At 34.1% G+C, this 21,034-nt stretch overlaps 1 protein-coding gene across 2 annotated transcripts in view; it reads right to left on the bottom strand.

Moving 5' to 3' along the window:
• Positions 1 to 21,034, bottom strand: part of PJA2 (praja ring finger ubiquitin ligase 2) — a 64,223-nt gene that overhangs the window by 12,511 nt on the left and 30,678 nt on the right. For both annotated transcript variants that reach the window (XM_019727988.2, XM_019727989.2), the window contains exons 5-7: positions 16,248 to 16,430; positions 9,271 to 9,456; positions 4,210 to 4,321 (exon numbers count right to left, since the gene is read on the bottom strand). In XM_019727988.2, the coding sequence (XP_019583547.2) occupies positions 4,210 to 4,321; positions 9,271 to 9,456; positions 16,248 to 16,430 (481 nt within the window). The remainder of the gene's footprint in view (positions 1 to 4,209; positions 4,322 to 9,270; positions 9,457 to 16,247; positions 16,431 to 21,034) is intronic.

Genomic DNA, 21,034 nt, shown 5'->3' with positions numbered 1-21,034 from the left:
ACTGACTGAATTTGTGGAGTAATTAATATAGCCAGCGATGGACACAACGACTCTTGGGACTATTCATTCTGGGGAAAGGCTGAAAACTTCATTTGTAAAAATAGCTATATCTTGTATTGTAGCAATATAGTTGTACTGTTGTTGGACGGGAGTCGAAATGTGCATAGAAAGGTGTATATGGTATCCAAGTAGTCAAAGGGATAACTGTTTCAGTTATCCATTATTGCTCCTCAGGTCCAAATTCACCATTTTTGTCAGCTCTGTGAAAATGGATTTGGGCCATTTAAATATTTTCCCTTCTGACTTGTCATGTTATTTAGGTTTTGTTTGTAGAGGATACTAAAGAGGCACTGCAGGAGGAAAAGGGCTTTGCTTCTGATCCCTGTGTGACTACTAGACAGGCTTGTGTGGCACACATGGCTTTCACCAGTACCAAATTCCTGCAATGTGCACGGCTTCCCCAGCACAGAGCTCTTGTAATGAACGCAGCCACAAGCACCTAGTGCCAGGAGCTTCCCCAGAAGCCCCTTGGACAGCTCTGTGGAGAGTGCTTCCAGTTCGACGTCTCCCTAGGAACCATTCTCCCTAGCACCCATCAGGGCTCCTGTCCACCAAGTTCTGCCAAGACAGCACCACAGTGACTTCTCTGCCATATTACGCCACGACTGTGTCATCTCCATCAAGGTGAGGACACCAGCCCTGGAGGGGAATGGTGACTTCCTTAGGTGATCTTAGCCCTACAGGTGGTGGCTGTTCCTTTCATGTACTTTTTCTATATTCTTTAGAATTATCTTTATTCCTTCCTAAGCAAGACCCCCTTACCCTAATCCCGTTATAGTTAACAATTCTTTATATTAAACATTCCTATCAAGAGAGAAAATGGAAAGTAAGAGCCTGGTATGTGTCCCTTCTTTCTCACGTAACTATAAACATGAATCTCCTCCAATTCCTTATATACTTCTCAAGATAGACAGACTCTGCAAGAACTCATCTGTGCTACACATAAAACGAAGGGATGCTATTTATAGTAAGTTCCATTTGGGAGGTTATTCCAGGCTAACTATACTTCGATACATGTTTGTCTCAGTGGGCTTACTATTCCTTTCTGATGATTATCTGCACATTTGCAGGGCTAATAAATACCTGGAATTTCATACATGTAAAGTAAAAATAATTTCTTGCCTTGGTACTGACATATACTTAAGGTGACTTGGGATCACTTATAAGCAACAAGAGCAAGAGAGACTATTTTATAGCCATTGCTATGAAAATCTATAAAGATGTAATAATCCATCCATACCTTAGGAAGGACAAAAGATTTTCAAAAGTTAGTCCAAGTGTTAGAAAGAAAACTAAATAGCCTAAATAGCCTAATTGGAAGATATCTAGGTTTAAAGTAACATAATCCTTTGTCAGAACAAAATTTAGCTTCTAAAGAATAAAGAATTGCATTTTTAAAGAATGAAGATTTATAACAAATTATTTAATATTGATTTTGAATGACCACTGAATCCAGATTTACTAGATTACCAGTTGATTGACTGCTGATTCGAATATCTTTGAATATAGCCATTTACTGAGAGCTTGCCACTGCATCAACTTTTTGTTAAGTACTTAAACAAAATCTCACAATAATCCATGAAGTAAACTGTACTATTCCCATTTTGTAGACAAGGCCCTGAAGCTTAAAGAGGTTAAGGGAACTGTCCAAGGTCACACAGATTAACTCGAAAGCCCATCTCTTACCCGTGTACTACCTTCGTAAGGCCTACACTCAGTGCTCTGTAAGCATGTAACGACTTCCCAAGGAGTCCAAAGGCAAGGTGAGTCATAAGAGACTCAATTTCAATTAACTTTATTACGTAATCTTTCTTCAAACTGATGTCCTAAGACTGCATCTGCAGTCAAAGTATCATGCTGGTTCTCTGTTCCCACATTCCTCTTTATATTTTCTCTACTTTATAAATAAAAGCATACTTCTTACCAATTCAAGGGAGCAATCTGAAATACTTGGGTCAAACTGAACTCTAATGACGGAAAAACAAATCTTTGTAGATGGTTTCCAATACTCTGCTTTTAAGAAAATTGAAGGAGGATCTAAACAAGTTGAGTTGATGTAATGTTGGCAAATATCTCAGAAGAACTGAGTGACAATAAACTTTCATCCCTATCAATTTATTTGTGTGAACTAGGTTTCTCTAGCTTGTATTCATAAAAATGAAAAACAGAAATAAAATTGATGCTGAACTGCATCTCATTCTAGGAATAAATAAAATTAATTAATAAGGAAAAAGGCTTCCATCTCATTAAGAGATGCATTTTACCAGTAAAATTTTATTTTGCTTAAATAATTATTTGTCAAAATTTATAACAGTTTATACTACTAACAATTTTAACTCAATCTGAACCTATTTTTTTACATTTAAATTCTTGAACATACTTTTATTGTAGAGATGCAGTATTACTTAGAATATATGCTTAAAATTTTTAGATATCAACATAAACATGTGCAAAGGAATACCTTTTTCCCCAAAAAAATTTGGGAGTAAGTAACAATCTTTAACACATTGTTTCAAAAAGTTGAAAATCTTAAATATTTTGCCCTATTTTCACCAACAGCCACTACATGAAAAGAAAGATCAATCTAATATTGAAAAAATAACAGAAATTAAAACAACTATTGCTTAAAATGAGTGAGGGTAACTTGAGGGAAAAAACAAGTAAAAGCACTGCTTGTCTTATTATTTGTTTTTGTGTGAGTTAAAGAATGCTGGTGTTAAATCTGAAAGGAAAAATCACAAATCATAAATTATTTCAGCTTTATTTTTCAAAATGATTAAATAGATGCGTACTAGACAGAAAAATAAACATTTCTAGAGAGTGATATGAAGATGAAACTATATCAATTCTCCAGGGGTCAAACATGTCTCAAATTCAAATAAAATAAAGCAGAAAACTAAATTTGAGGAAACTTAAGCTGTAGGGAAGGGAGACTCTTAACACCATTAATCAGAAGCAAGACAGATGTGTAACAATAACTGAAAGCGGCAGTGCTATTGGGTTCCCTATGAGCAGAAGCCAATAATGTGGGAACTGTACGTTCCCTGGACAAACTACGTTCTTTCAGCCTCGTCTTTGTCCATTCTGCTAGTGCGTGTACCTAGCATGACCTCCATGACCAATCTCTCTGGCTCTTCTTTCAAGATGCCAATCAAAATGTCACATTTCTCATTAGTAACAAATAGTAAAACTTTTAATTCTCCAAACTTGTTTTTTAAGATCTCATTGTTGATCATAAACCACTAGTATAAGAATGGAAAAGACTGAGCACTGTGAAACCAGACTCTAGAACAGATGTATTCCATTGTGGCCCCTTAAAATTTATCTAGCTCAAGGAAGTTAGTGATCCTAAATCTTTATATATTATATCGCTGATGTAAGTTAGCATGCTGTACACTATTTCACACATGTCAGAATCTGGCAAGTTAATCTGGGGAAAGTCCCAAGTGGATCGTGTCTCATGATGTTCTTTCTGAGTTTTCTCCTAGTATGGCACTTTGAGAACATACACCATGACGCATAACTGAGAGCAATGATCTCCATAGAAGATTGTACAGACACATAAAAAGGTGATACCAAAGCAGAACTAACTTAAATGCGTGTACATGCCGCGTGTGTGTGTGTGTGTGTGCGCGCGTGTGTGTGTGTGTGTCGGTGTGTGTGTGTATACATAGATAGGTCAGTTTGTCTCTATCTACTTACCTATTATCTAATTTATGAATCTAAACTGGACTTTCTAATCTCAGAAAATTTCAACACAAAATGCTATTAAATGCTATTAAAGGAAGTGATTTGCAATAAATCCTTAGAGGTCTTCAATTTCATCTCACAAATATACCTGTGCACGTGTGTATAAAATATTCAGATTCACAGACCGATGTAATTCAATAGAGGAAAAGTATAGTTCTAAAGGAAAAACATCTTCCATTCTGGAGTAAAAACTGTGAAATATTGCAATTTTAGGCAAATCGGCAGGATGTCAAGTGTAATGTATATACACATACTGGTGCCAATCACTATTCAGTAATTGTCATTAAATTAATGAGAAAATTATTCACCTTTTCGTAAGAGTAATTAAAAAAACACCTTTGATTTTTATCCTTTTGCATCCCACCAATTTATACATGTTCATCAGAGTCACTAAAATACCTCCATAGCCTGGGCTAAGCGTTCTTCCAGAGCCATGTAGGTGAGGAACTGAGGATCCACGTAAGAAATGGCTTCAGCAACTCCTAGTCCATCCGCAAAGCCATCAAACAGACTGAAAAACAAACACAACCATGACTGGGGAAATCTTTACGGTGAAGACATAATTACATTCACATACTGATAAGCCACTAACTATGCAAGTAGAACACCTTAAAATATTTTAATACAAATCTTGTGCACTGAGGGGCAGAAGAACTCAACATAAAAACAGTTTAAGGCTAAACATAAGGAATAAGATACCACTACCTCTCCCATAGGCTGCCCCACTCACGGCACAGAGTTCGTAGGAAAATTCTTTTTATGTTTCTAGTTCCAAGTCTGGCAACTGCTTACAGCTGGAATGAAGATAGTAGTACTTTCCCCCTAATGCTTTCCCATATATTTCCCCTTCCGTTTATTTTAGTTTCCAATCTGAATTAGGTGAGAACGTAATAAAGAGAATTGCTGCATTTATTTTAATTCTGTCATTAGTTAAAGCCTTTTTTCTTCTCTTACTTGTACTGTTCAATCACTTTGGACTTAAAAATATTTGATTTTCTTAAGTGCTTCTCATTAATCTCTCTTCTTCCAAGAACTAGGCTTCCTCAATTATTCAGCTTGAAAGATAACTAGCTCCTAACTGCTCCTTTTTATTTAGTTTTTCTAAAGGATTCCAAGCCTCTTAAAGAGAAATATTACGTCTTCATCTGGTGCGAGTCTCCTCTTCCACACCGAGACATACACAGACTCTTCCTTTTCCTCTAGTCTTTCAAAATTTGGACACTGTTAAGTATCTCCTCAGTCCTCTTCTTTCTGATCCTGCTCCCTTGGAAATTACATTCAAGTCCATTTCTTCAGGTGTCTTCTCTGCAGGTAATTCCTAAACCTCCACCTAATGCCAAACTCCCTCTTGATCTCTTGACCTACATTTTTAGTTTTCTGTGGGGGCACCTTACCTCACATCCAAGATCTCCAAAACTAGCTTATTTTGTTTACCTAAAGGCAAACTTCTGTTGACTTTCATGTTCCTATCAGATATCATAGAAACATCCGTAGTTACACAAGCTAGCTCACAATAGTTTTGATGTCAACCTTTGTGCCATCATTAGAATTACAAATCTATTGCCAAGAGAAATAGAAGTATTCTTATGAACACTATACTATAGTTTAGTTGCATCTAGAAATCAACAGATTATCATATAGTACAAAGGAACAGACGTTCTCATACAACCACAGATTTTAGAATTAGAATGAAAATTAGAATTAGCGACTTCAAACTCCCTTACAATACTAGACCTACTTTGTCTAGCAGTGAGATGTAGTGCAAAGAGGAAGAGCCCTGGACTGAGTAAGATAGGAATTTAACTTCACATTTAACTAAGTCATAGTTAAACAATGTGAAAAATTTAACTGTTATTCTATTTCCTCACCTATGAAATAAGAGTGGATGCACTCCTGTGCCTAGCACAGAGATGGCACCAGAGTAGGCATTCAGGAAACAGTAGACCCAGTCCCTCCATATGGAAAACACGTTGCTTTCTAAGGTGGTACATGCCAGTGGTTTGAAACTTATGTACAGTAAGTGCTCTAGTTCTGCCTGGTGTTGCAACACAAGTATGTCCACTTCCCCTTTGCAGAAAACTCCTTCAAATGGTTAAGAGTCAACTACCTCCCAATAATTCGTTTCTTCTCCAGGCTAAACAAATCCAGACACTCAAAGCATGATATCTGGTTGTAATTTGTTCACGGCACAATAATCAACTAATATTAAAAATTCTGGTATCATTAATTTTGGCAATCACCATTTGGTAATAACTATTTCAGACAAGAATCGCTTTGGACTTAAATGATGCTAAAAGTAGTGGATGGAAGTTTGATAGTTTGAGGAGAAACAGGCTATTTATATAGTCTCAAAGTATGTTCCTACTTGACACCTATTAACTATAAAGGGGAAAATGTCGACTGCACAGTGAAGCAATCTGACAGACAGTACCTTAACCAAGGGATCAGAATTAACATTACCAGCAATGAGATATTTCATACCATGTGCCTTCTGATATGAATTGAAATGAACAAAACATAACTTCTATGATGCTCCTACTAAAAATTTGTAACTCGAATCTAATGACATTAGACAAATCCATCTTAAGAAACATTCTACAAATTAAGTGGCCTGTACTTTTCAAAAATGTCAAGGAGGAAATGTTCAAGATTAAAAGAAACTAAAGAAACATGGTGTAAACAAATGCAATGGGTAGTCCTGCATTGAACTACAAAAAATTTTCTCTAATGGCATCAGTGGAGCAACTACAGACATCTGAATAAGGTCTGTAGATTAAATAATACTACTGTATCAGTGTTAATCTTCTGGTTTGGACAATTTTACTGTGTTACATAAGAAAATTTTCTTGATTTTAGGAAATTCACTCTAGAGTATTTGTAGGTAAAGTGGCATCATGTCTGCAACTTACTCATAAATGGGTCAGAAAATAATACCACAAATACAGAGAATACAGATATAGAGAAATAAAGGACAAAGAGAATGATAACACAAAAGTGGTAAATGTTAACATTTACAGAATCTTAGTAAAGAATACATGGCAATTCTGTGCATTATTTTTGCAACTTTTCTGTAAGTCTGAAATAATTTCAAACTAGTTTTACATTTTTTATTATCAAACCATGGTTATATTCATACAGAATTAATTTCTCGCAACTTTATTAGGGTAATAATAATAACTCCAATTTCTTACAGGAAGACAGAGTGATTAAGTAGTTATCAAAGAAGAAATAAATGGTACAGTTAGGATTAGTCTAAATCCAAAACCCACGTATTCTCCACATCAATTCCTACCACACCAATCTATGAGATATTCTCTGGGTATTCTACAACACTTCTGTGACTTCACCAAAACAAATAAACTTTAGATGGAGGACTGTTTTCTATTTTCTTTAATCTAAAATAAAGAAACAAAAGCTTAATTTTTTTTCTAAGTAGTTGTGAAACTGGAAAAAAAAAAAGCCAAATTTTGGTTTTAATGGTAAGAACTGCTGCTGTTTGCCATGGCTTTCCTTTTTAGATGTTATTTTAATATGAAATATGACATGCTATTTTAATATGAAGATCAAACCTTTAGCTATCACCACATAATACATTACCATATGAGCAATTAATGAGGTGTTGCCATATCTACATAAAATTTAAAAATTCTGTCTTAAAATCAATGCTAAAATGCTTTCCATATGAAAAAAAAACTACTTTAAAGTTCCCCCAATTTTTGGACACTTAGCAATGTCTCTAAAATCACAACAGCCATATTCAGAAAGATAGTCAATGAATTAGATAGAACCTAAAATAAATTTTTCAATTTAAATAAATTTTTCGAATTTAAGTTATATTTAATAAAGACCTCAATTATTCCTTCAAATTTTTATGTGGGACAATCCTTTTTGAAAGTTATTTAGAAATATATACCAAGATCTTTAAAAACATATTTCTTAGTAATGTCACCTCTATATATCTGTCCTAAAGAAATAACCTGAAGTACAGAACCTGTTTTATGGGGGGAAATTTCATGCTCTATGCCAATGGGGAAATGATCAATTAAATTTTAGCACATCCATAGGATGGAACATCTACATAATGGAGTTGTAAAAAATTATTTTTACAAAATTTTGGAAATGTACAATAGAAAAGAATGTCCTCCTATGAAACCATAATTGCCTCCTAACATAAACAGATGATGCTACATAGATAATTCTGTCATCTGCTGAGTTCTCTGAGGAATGACTTTGTACAACGGAGAGATAAAACATCAGAATAGACAAGGAGTTCAGTAAGAGAGTAATGGGCAGACATAAGGAGAGGGGACGTGAGGGGAGCATCAAGATCAACAAGACTAGGACTAGGTGAAGCCACCGATTTTCCATAATGTTTGGGAACCAGAAAATGGGTTTTGGAGAGTGGGAATGTTTAAGATAGAATTACAAATTGTTTGTGCAGCTGTGATAAAACCCCACTTCTACTTCCACAAAATGGTCAATAAAAATCTGCTCTGCACATGTAATTTTTTTTTTCTACCCTAGGAACTGAGAATAGGAAACGGTAAGGAGGATGTATTTCAAGATGTTGAGTTTCTTGTCTGGAACAATTTAGAGAAGCTCAAGAAGTAGTTAGACACAAAGAGAAACTAAAGACAAAAGGATGACTTAAAAACAAGAAATCTGCAGAGTTATCAGGGGATATAAATGAGTTTTTCTTAATTTTTCTAAGTTTCCTATAATGAAATTTTAACTGGAAAACAAGACAAATTCTTAAAAACATATCTGTGCAGAAATGGAAACAAGGGTTGTACCAACCCATATTTTTTCCAGAAAAAGTAACAAAACAGGATCACTTGGAACAAACGTTCTTTCTTCATCTCATTAATTAGCTACAACAAAACAGTTAAATTCTAACCATTATATCATGAGACCTAACAATTGTATAATCCACTGAATTTATATGCTTTTACTTGAAGGTATTCTTTGTCAGCATAAATTTAATACTTTCAACAGCTCTCTGACATTAAAATTATATATTCTATATTTTGCATATAAGATATATAGAAAAGGAAATCTATATTCTTATGAGTCTTCTGATTCAATCACAGGTTTTGAAACTCTTCCCATAGGATTCAGGACTTTTTCTTTTTTAAAGGATTATACTAAGTGCTGTATTTAACATATAAAGCTAAATTTAAAAGTCGGAAACCTCAATCCATGAGTGTATAATTCACTAGGATGTAAGGTGAGCTTCAAGAGAGCAAAAGATCAAAGAAGCAAGAGGTCACTGACTAGCATAAGTAGGAAGGAGTCCATGGAGGAAGTGACCTCTGAAACGAGCTTTGAAGGAGAGGAAGACTGACAGGCGGGAAAAGCAGAATCCTCCTTAGCTATCAGAGACTCAGTGTTCACAGTTCGGCATCAGAAACCAGTTGTACTCAGTGCACAGTTACGCGTGGCAATGACACTGCTACACACCTCCAGTCCACATCTAAGTCCTCACTCACACTGGAGTCATCCTCAAGGTTATTGTTACCGTCCAACATGAAAGCTTCTGGCTGTGCAAACTCGTTGGCAGGCTCATTGCCCTCATCACTGCTGCTTTCATTGACTTCACTGTACTGTAGCCAAGGAATTTCTCCCTCTTCCAAGGATGTCTGTTCCCTATACAAACATTTTGAGAGAAGAAAAAACATTATTCTAAAACACATCATAAAATTGTGCTTTGAAGAGTTCTATTTAGTCCAAGCAGATTCTTTATCCTTTGAGTTCTAAACTCTTGGTACTTACATGATTTTAAAAATCTGTTTCTTCAACTATAGAATTACTTAAAAGGGAAACAAATTTGTTACAGGGTTACATGTATGCAAAACTAGCTCCTAATTGCATAACCACCTATTTATTTGATACACAAATTATCTAATCTCTTACATTTCCTTTCTTTGCAGGAGAAAAATAAGAAAAATTCATTCTAGACCATTTGAATTTTTAAACACTGCTCTTGAATAGTTTCCCTTCACAGTTAAAATAAAATCCAAATTCCTCAGCCTAGTCTACAAATACCTACATAATACATGCCTTCTCCTCGGCCTCTTCCCCAGCTGTTACCTCTCACCACTCTTCCCCCATTTACTATACTCCTCCCATTCTTCCTAGTCTTGGAACACTTGAAAATCATCTCCACCTTGGGGCCATTTCCTCCATCTGAAATAGTCTTCCACCAGATGTTCACACAGCTACCCTGCCCTTGACATTCGGGTCCCATAAGGACATGACACCTCCTCAGAAAGGCTTGCCTTGACCACTCATTTTCAGTAACTCTCTAGTCACTGGCTACCAAATCATTCTGTGTCTTTTCATTATAGAACTTACTTCTACTTATCGTGTTCTTATTTATTTATTGTCAATCTTTCTCCCATTAGAAAATAAGCTCACAGGGACAGGGACAGACATATCAATGGTACAGATAGAGAAAATAAGGAAGAGATAAAAGAAGAATCTCAAAACCATAGGGAAAAGGATTATTCAATAAATGATATTGGCACAACTGGGTATCCACTGAGAGGGAGGGAAATGAAATCTCTATGTCATTATTTACCCTTAAATAAATTCCAGATGTACTTTTTAAAAATTCATGTGCACCCCACCATTAAAACAATAAAAGTACTAAAAGAATCATTTAGAGCACTTTTTATAAAAATATGTGTCATTCTAAGCATGATGCAAAACCTTGAAGCCATAGACAGATTGTCAAATTTAACATACACATTAAACAAACAAAGAAAAAAACAAAACAACAACAACAAACTCAAGGAAAAGTCAAAACACCAAAAATTTGGACACAAAGATCAAATTGAGAAAAATTACTTATAATACATGAGGAAACAAAAAGGATTTCAAAACTGCAATAAACTGAACAAAAGGTATTTCATGAATATATAAATAAGAAAAGCATACTGGTAGGATTTTCTTATTCATTTTATTTAGCAGAAAATCCTTTTAGTATAACTAAAGGAGGTAAAACATTAGAGCATAGCCTTGGCAAAGCTGAATTTCATTTTGGGATTTAAGATGAGAAATAATGCTAAACAACAACCTATATATTTCAACTGTAAGAACAGCTATAATTAGAATTTTATTCACTGTAATGTGAAAATTCAAACTTTGGGGGTAAAAACATTTATGAAAAGTGATGCAGATAATGATCACATACAAAAATCAACACATTCTAAATACACCGAAAGACTATCTCTTTACATACCTAAACTCATAAATGTTTCTTTAATTTCAGATCCTATATTATACTTCAAAATAACAGGTTTATAAGATTCAATCTATTATAATCAGTCTAGAAAAATCAGAGAAATTAGCATAACAAAATATGCTTGTTGTATTAAAGGTTTAATGTCAAATATATAAAGACAATAAATGTTTTCCTTTTGTGCATACTTAGGTCCATTTAAAAATTTTAACCCAAAATGGATTTAAAATACACAATCAAACTGAAAATTCTTAAGCAACAGATCTGTGTTCACAATTTATGATAGTACTCGCCACACTCCACTGTAACCTTACTGGTGACTCTCTTGTCTCCTCCTAGACTGGGAGTTTCTCAAGGGCATACAGTATGGTTTGCCATCATTGTATTCACCTTCTGTAACAAGTGCTTGGCACTTATAGGTACACTATTTCTACATGTGTTGCAAATGTAATAATAAAGCCTTGAAAAACAATCTTTTGAAAAAAACAAATAATTTTGAGAGTAAGCCTGGAATAGTGCTTGGAAATTTTTGTTATTTCTAATGTATTCCCATAAAAAGTACATTTCTTTTTACTAATTATACAGACATCAAAATGACTCAGTTACTCTGTAATTCAGATACATAATATAGTACTCAAACATGTTGGTGAAAATGATTCAGTATAAGAAACATTAATTTATGGGTTTTTTTAATTTAAAGAACAAGAAAACTAAAATAAAAACTCATTTGAATCTAAACAATTTTTTTTCTTTAAAGTTTATTGGGGTGACAATTGTTAGTAAATTTACATAGATTTCAGGCGTACAATTCTGTAATACATTATCTATATCTCACATTGTGTGTTCACTACCCAGAGTCAGTTCTCCATCCATTACTATATATTTGACCCCATTTTACATAGCTGCATGGCTTCCTTTAGCTACTAAATCAGCAAAAGAGTATTCATTATTTGCAACACAGAATTTTAAATCTTTGGGTTAAAACCACATCATCTTTAAGGGCTAAGGCTTTCATAAAATAATCTAGCTACATTATAAGAACTTTATTTTATAAAATCCTGGAGAGCATAAAAAACATTCCTAATTACTTGGTATTTAACCAAGTGGTTTTTATTTTATAACTCAAGACACATGTAAATTATTGCCAAGCTTTAGGTACAAGCTCTCTTGTAATAATTCTAATTGATTAGCAAATTTTTAATATTTCAAATCCCTATCTTGGAGGTAAAGTATAAAGGAAAGTAACTGAAATTTGAATTAAGAGTCAAAAAAGCCCAAAAGGGAATTACACCTTACAAAATCAAGGGTACCCTGTTCCGTGTCAGCCAGTTGCAAAGATGGAATCCCAGCACTTAAAGAATTGTCTTTATTCTCATATATTTAGAACTGATTAATAGGAAAGGCAAAATATAGAATACTCAATACTGTCCAGCAATTACTCAACGTTTACCTAATAAGTTTGCTGCCCAGCTCTCTGGAAGCCTATTTCCCACCTTTTCTTCTTTCCTTAAATTTCACAACCTTCCTGTCCTCCCCAGCTGTCAACATCTAGTAACAATGAGAAGACTGATATCATCAGAGACTCAACTTTTCTTGTCACTGCGCATCTGCAGACTCACCTACACTTGTACCTTCACAGTTACAGGAGAAGTCTCTGCTCCTAAAGGCCCTCTCCTTGAAATCTCAATCCCAGCCCTTCTCATCTTCTCAAGGACTTCACTTTATCGTTCCAATAATTTATCTTCACTTTATCTTTCCGATAATTATCAGTTACTCTCTTCTGGAACCTAATAAGTATAATAAGTCTAAAAGCAAACAATCACGCTTATTTTTGGGGGTTGGGGACAACACTTTCTAGGCCCAACATCCAATTGTGGACCCTTTACTTTTGTAAAGAATTGGGTACAGTGACTGCCTGCACTTTCTCACCTTCAATTCCCTTCATTTTTTAATTCATTTTTTCCAATGCAGAATATATGCAATATATTTACATTATAAAGCATAGTATATGGAATATCCATAAACCCGCCACCCAAACCAGGAAATTAGAATATTACCTCTGAAGAGCATACACCTTGTACTCGACACCTATCCTATGCTGTGGGCCTCACCACTGCCCCCTGCATCCCCCCGCCCCCTGCAAGATAAATACTGACTTGATGCTGCTGTTGTCATTCCATTGCCTTCTGAAAAAAGTTTTTACTATTTTTGTATACTTAAACAACACATTTACTTCTGTTTGTTTTTAAGCTTTATGAAATAGATTCCAGGAATGGATTTCACTCAGTGTTCTATCTAGATGCATTCACATTTTTGAATGTTAACTGTGGCTCATTCATTTCCACTGCTGTATAATACTCCATGTATGAGTATACCACTAACTTTTCTACTATTAATTAACACTTGAGTAATATCCAGTTTTATAGTTTTCAGGAAAAGTACTGCAATGAACATTCTTGTACACGCTCCTGGGCCATATGGGAAAGTTTCTCCAGAGTATATACCTAAAAGTTGGAATACTGGGTAGTCTACCTCGCAAATGTTAAAATGACTACATAATTTCAGTGAATGTGATCTACTTTGTACCTCACAAGCAGTGTGTAAGAACTGATTCATATCCTCTGGAACACCTGACATTGTCAAATTTCCTAATTTTTGCTAATCTAATGGATGGGTAAAAAATGGTACTTCCTTGTGATCTTAATGTACACTTATAACTCAAAAACATTCCCAAACCTGTTTCCTTTCCTTCATTCTCACTATTATCTCCTAGTACAACAACTAACTCATCTCCCCCCTTTTAACTTTAGTCTCTTTCCAATTCAATCTCCAGAAATCGACTATAGTGGTCTTTTTAAAATATGTGTCAAACCAATTACTTCTCACTGATCGCAGAATAAATTCCAGATGCTATATGTCCTGCATAGTCTGGTTCCTGCACACTTCATCTCCTATCACTCTTCAGTCATTCGCTTCTGCCCCGCTACCTTCATACACGCCAGGCTTTCCTTTTCAATACCTCTGCTCTTAACTTTCCTTTTGCCTAGAAAGCTCTTCCTCAACTGCAATTCTCTTTCAGATCCAAGCTCAAAGTCAAATCCTAAGAAAAGTCCGCCCTGCCGGTTCTGATTAATGTAGTTACTTTCTATCACATCAGTGTTTTATTTCTTTCACAGTAATCATCAGTTTGTCACTTACCATGTTTGTATCTTGCTATAACCGGCCTCTTGCACCACAATGTGAGCTTCACAAGGAAATCTTATTTATTCTGTTCACTGATATAATCCCAGGATCCAGCACAATGTTTGGCACATATTAAATGCTCAATAAATATTGATTGAATACATAAATAATTACTATCACAAATTACGTAACACTTACTACTAAAATATTACTTAATAAACTAAGTAATAGTGATTAAAGACAATTGAACATAAAATCAGGAAGAGCACAAAACTCCACCTCAACCTACCACTGTCAAAACCAATTATGTTTGTAAATTTCTTTCTTTACAGATTTTCTAATATGTTTTACTGCCAGATTTTCTTACAGAATTAATCTCAAGCTGTAAATGTATATCTTTTGAGAAGTACAAAATTTAATGTTAGTTCAAGGTAAAATACATTTTTTCCTAAGAAAACATATTCACCAAAATAAATCCCATGAGAAGACTAAAAATTAGAATCAACCAATTACCATATAAAAAAATTAAAATTATTAAAGAGCTACTCCCTCACAATAAAACATAAAGTATAAAAGGTTTCACAAACAAATACTAACAACTTTTAAAGAATACGCTATTTAAACACCAAAGAAATCAAAACCAAAAAAAAGATACATATTGTTTTAGTAAAGCAAGTATCAAACTGTTATTGAGACAGAAAACTAGACAACTCACACTGTGGGTCTCAATATAAAAATGCTATGTAAAATGTTAGCAGACAGAATCCTGCAGCTCACTAAGACAAGAATAAACCATGACTATGTGATCATGTTGGGTTTATTTTAAGAAGCAAGGGCAGTTAAATATTAGGAAATCTACTAACAGAATTATTCCTTATGATCATTAGTTAAAAAGTGAAAAATCATTATGATCATTTCCACTGATGCTAAAAAGACTAATAAAATTCATCAAACATTCAGATAATAGTTTAGTGGTTACCAGAGGGTAATGGGGGTGGGGGGTGGGAGATGAGGGTAAGGGGGATCAAATATATGGTGATGGAAGGAGAACTGACTCTGGGTGGTAAACACACAATGGGATTTACAGATGATGTAATACAGAATTGTACACCTGAAATCTATGTAATTTTACTAACAATTGTCACCCCAATAAATTAAAAAAACAAAAAAAACATTCTTACTAGAAATCTATAAACAAATAATGGGAATATTTCCTTAGTGCGATTTTAAAACGTGTGTGTGTGTGTGTGTGTGTGTGTATGAAATCAACCTAAAAGAATCATTCTTACTGGGGAAATACTAGAGCAAAGGTTTTCCTAGGCTCATAGGTCATTTGTAGCCCGCCACCTGTTTTAATAAATAAAATTTTATTGGAAGACAGCCACACACATTCACTTACATATCTGTCTATGGCTGGCTACTTTTATACTACAATGGCAGAATTGAGTAGCTGCAATAGAGACTAGCACACAAGGCTGAAAATATTTACTATCTGGCCCTTCACAGTATAAATCTGACAACCTCTGAACTAGAGCATTCCCATTAAAATCAGGAAAAGATAAAGATGTTTACCATCAATCACTGACTTCTGGAGATATCATCTAATGCAATTAGACATTCAACTAACATTCAATTTTTGCAAATGCCTCCATTTCTGTGATATCACTGGTTTCCCGAAAGCTGCCGCTTCTCTCCTGCTGTTATCTCTACTCTACAGCAATGGTAGTTCTAATTCACTCATACCTAACTCAACCAAGGTGATCTTTTAAATGACCATGTTTTCCTTAATAAAGCAAAGTGAAACACACACTGTATTTCAATAGACAATGCTGAAATTACCATTATTTTTATTCTTTGTAAAATACAGAAACATAACAAAAAAATTAGTAAGACCTACTGGTCCTACACAGGGCTTGTAAATGCAATTAGTAGCATCCCCAACATTTACATGTGATACATAGTATTCTGGTACAATACACACAAAAATAATAAATCTCACTGTTACACATACCCTTCCTGAAGAGATAATTCTTGGTTTTCTTCAGGACCACTGCTATCACTCCGTAGTTCAGGTTCATTCTCATCTTTTCCTGGCAGAGTCTCCCAGCTTTCATCACTTGAGGACTGATCTTTTTCTGTACCAGAAAATCGATGAGGCAAAGAAGCAGACCATTCTCCATCACTACATTCTGAACTGAAAATTTAGAACAGAAATAAAATAAGCCCTTATTACATGTGCATGTATCATTTGGAGTGTTAACCAGGCATCATGATACAGAGTGGATTACTGATGTCACGTGTCATCAGGTGTCAATTCAATTTTTTAAACATTTAAAACATAAACACAGAAATAAATATATTCAGTAGAACATAACTTTTTCAAATGGATGTAGCATATGGCAAATAACAAAATTATCAATTTATAGTTTTTTTCACTAAATAATTCCATGGTGTTTATATATAGGTTCTTCACATTTTAGACATTTCTAAATAAAGTTTTCAATATAACTTGGTAATTATAAATTAAACGCTATCTAGAATAAATAATAATAGACTTATTACTCATCTAGCCTGGAAAAAACAACATTCTGATTACAGACAGCTGATGAAATGTCCTATATGAATAAATTTCCACTATTACCATATTTTAAAAATTTAACTATTTATTTTTCTTCCTTTTTCACAAAAGACTTTAAAATAGAGAGAGATTCAAAATCACACAAAGCAGCACTGACAAATCTTTAGAGGAGTCCTTTGTTAGGACTGTGAACACAAAATAAATTTCATTTCAAGAGACTATTTAGATAAGAAAGCAAAAGGTACGATAAAACGGTTTATAAAGAACCTCAGAAAATTACTTTTGGTTATATTTAACTTGATTAATTTGGTTACATTGAACTACTCTTAAAACACTAGTCATCTTATACTACCAAAGTCAAAAATATTACTGGTCAGTGTTGAAAATAAATCTTAAATGCCCCTTTCAACCATATCAACTATTCTGGTCAAGAATCCTGTAACAATTTCCCTTTGTGAATTGATTTTTGAGAAACCAAAAAAAAAATAACAAATTTTAGGTTATGTTTTTTAAAGGAAATGAAAATTGATTAGGAAAATTTATTTTCTTTATAATGATGATACATTATTAATATCTAGACTAGTTAGTGAGTTCTTGTTTCTATAGGTAGATGAACCCAAGAGATCAAGATGCTACTAGCAATGAACTCTGAGATGCTAGAAGAAGTAAAAAAACTCCTAAAACTCCCTCTTTCAAGTGCTTTTTTCCAAACCTAGACTTAGCTTGTTAATTGGTGTCCTTAAATTTAATCCCACTCCCTGGACTCACTTAAAAAAAAATGTATTCTGAGTAATCACTATCACTTCAATTTATATCAAATAGTACATTTACAATATTACTTCAGAAATATTACTTCCACAGTTCTTTCCTCCTAAAGCAGTATTTCACAAGCTTAAGGCATGTGCCTGCAGCCTTCACAATTTTTGCTACAACTGTGCATTAATATTGTGTCCTAAGGTGCACAGTAGTTGGGAACACAGGTTCTGGAGTCAGTTTGCCTGCACTTGAATCCAGCAATTGTTAACTGTGAAAAAGTTACTGAACTTCTCTATGCCTTTATCGCTTTACATATCACGTGAATATAATAATAGTATTTAATAGCTCACTGAGTTCATGCTATGAGCAAATTAGTTACTATATACAAAACACTATAAATATTAAAACATAATATTTGCTACATAACTATTTGTAAATATTTTTAACATTTTTTTCACTCAAATGCATTTAGTTATCTCCTAAGCAATAGCCATAAAATTCCAAATTGAAGAGTTAGCTATATTTTTTTCTGATCCCAATAAAAATAAATATATAATGATAAAAATTAATAACACCTGTCTATGCACCACTTACTACTATTTCACCCACTTCGGAAAATTCTGGTCTATAAGAAAAAGTTTAAACTTGAATGGCATTTATGATTTAATACAATCTGATTGCAGTGACTAATACACTTTTACATCCTTTTCTGTTACATGAATACTCTATTCCAAATACGGTCCCAAAAATGTGAACTGTCACCACAACCATTCTTCCCATCATCATCAAAAATGTCTTCACAATCACTTCACCTTTATCCCCTTCCGGACCAGATCATTACTTTAAGACCCTCACCTAATAAAATTTCTCCTTTTATTTTTCAATTAAGTCATAGATGAGACTTCTTGTTTATTTTGTCAAACTCACTATGGCGCAGCTGCTTAACAGTGCATTTAAAAATACTTTTCGTAAGTGCAAAATCAGTTTCTTTAATAATTACCAGAAAACTGTCCTAGGAGATCAGCCTGAATAGTGAAAAGTACTTGTAAGCTTTTGGAATTTAACTAAGACTATGCAGTAGCATGACTTTAAATAGAGAACTTTTAGTGATATGATTTTATTTGAAAGGGGCCAACAATTAATCCTCTTTAAAATATGTTCCAAAAATTAATACACATTTATTTGTGATATAAGTGATATAAAGTAATATATGAACAATTTCCTATTAATTTTTCATTCTGAACATTTTCTGTGACAAATTTCAAACAATGTCTATACTAATTTACAGCTCTAAAAGCCCAAATTGACTCATAGGGCTAGTCAGAGGAGAGTATACAACACTGATTAAAATTTTTTACTATAAAAAACAAAAAACCTACCACAGGCAATGTCCTTACTGAAGAAACAAAGTACTGCTTTTATGTATATAACATCAGATGAAAGGTCCATCTATGACAGCCTCTTTTTCACCCCTGGTGTTTAAATGCCACATTGGTAAGAGCAAGCTTTGAAGTCAGTTATATTTGGGTTAGGATCCTGGCTTGGTACTTACTAGTGAATTAAGCCTGGGCATTTAACTTCCCTAAGCTCATTTTTCCTCATCTGTAAAATGAGAATTTTAACATTTACTTTTAGGTCTACAATGATGTTTAAATGAATAATGCAGATAAAATCTTTAGCACAATTTTTTTGAAAAACCATTCAATAAAAGAATTACTTCTTTCATTATATAAGCTGTCTGTTTAGACACTTCAATCGGATTTCCTACCAACACAGCACCATTTTCCTCTTCTTTCTACCAAAGAAAATCCAGTCTACTTCCTCTGGTTTGTCTTACTGAATGGCAATATCAGCCATCGGGTTATCCAATTGGCTTTAAAAGTCTTAGTCTCTCTTTATGCCAGAGGTCAGCAAATTATGCCCTGGAGCCAAATTATGTCCAGGAGCCAAAATTGGTCATCAGTCCATTTTTTACAAGCTAGAAGCTAAGAATTTTTTTTTTTTTTAATGGTTGCATAAGTAGCTACAGAATATCTTCGATTTTATCTTTTATCTTTTGGTCCACAAAGCGTAAAATATTTACTACCTGGTTACCCCTTTAAAAAGTTTGCAGACCCCTGGGGTCCAGTAAGACTTAGCAAAGAAGAAACCAAAATGGGTCAATGGAAGAGAAACTGACACAGGAAAGGGTGAGCAAACAGCTCAATAGTAGCAATGAAGTCAAAGAAAATAGGTACTGAGAAAAGTCAACTGGCTGTGGAAATTAGGTCACTGTTAACATTCAACAATAGACAAATAATACTGAGAATTAGATTTGGAGCCATTTAAGAAAAGTGGATAGTGATAGAAGCAGTGGGTATGTAACATTTATTCTGAAAATTCAACAGTGAAAGAGAAAACATAAACAGGAAAAAGTTAATAGAGGGAGCAAGATCAAGTGAGGCTTCTCCCCAGGATTTAGAAAACTTAGACAATGAGAGGTAGAGGGAAGCAACCTAGGAATAAGGATAATTGATAAAGTAAGGTGTCAGATATGACGGTAGGCACAGACTGAGAAGTTACCTCTCTTTCCTAAAGAAGAAATCAAAAATAGGCACAGATACTAAGATATTCTAAGATGGAGAAAAGGAAAATAAAAAAGTTCACGTTTATCTATTTCAGTATCTCCAGGAAAGCTAGAGACAATGTTATCTACTAAGACTGGTAAGAGTGCATGAAACTAAAAGCAAAAAGAAAAAGGATTTAAAAACAACTTCTTCAAGAAGAGCAAGCAACAGAACAAATAGGGCACAAAAGAATAGTGGAAAAGAGGACCCATTTGTTCTTGATTATAAAAGTACACGAGTTAAACATGTTAAATTTCTCAAAGTAAAAACTAAATTGAGTACCACTTTGATTTTCTATGGCCTATCATTAGTATTGTCTCCCACTAGCATTTATAGCTATATTCAAAAGTGACAACTGTAACTTACTCATGCTACTCTCTTTACACATTCAACTGTGCACCAAGAAAACCTTTTTTCATCTATGGAATGAAATTACACGTGATTTCTAGACAATTACGTACAAATCCTAGGTAGAAATGATATCTAGAAGTAATACCAGCCCAAAGCAACCCCTTCTTGACTAAATTCCTTAAAGAACTGGTTTGTCTTTCCTGGCATTTTTCACATCCATAAATACTCAACTATGTAGGAGCCTAGGGGAAAGTGAAATTTTAGGTAATTGTTACCTGACTAGCAGAGGATCAAAATCACTTTTTGAATTTTACTGAAAATACTAGGGATGGAAATTGTGTTACAACATATAATTCTCTCCATTTTCAAAGACAGCACACTGAAGATAATCTCAGCAGTGTTGGACATTTCACCACTGAACTTCGTTGTCATACAGTGATACAAATGGAAGTAGTTCAAATCTACAAGTGAGTAAGTCTCAAATGGTTGTTCTTTTTCAATTGTGCC

The sequence above is a fragment of the Rhinolophus sinicus genome, linkage group LG03 (assembly GCF_036562045.2).
Source record: "Rhinolophus sinicus isolate RSC01 linkage group LG03, ASM3656204v1, whole genome shotgun sequence".
Classification (NCBI taxonomy): Eukaryota; Metazoa; Chordata; class Mammalia; order Chiroptera; family Rhinolophidae; genus Rhinolophus; species Rhinolophus sinicus.
Note: the sequence above shows the minus strand (reverse complement) of the source record. Positions and strands in the feature narration are given on the sequence as shown.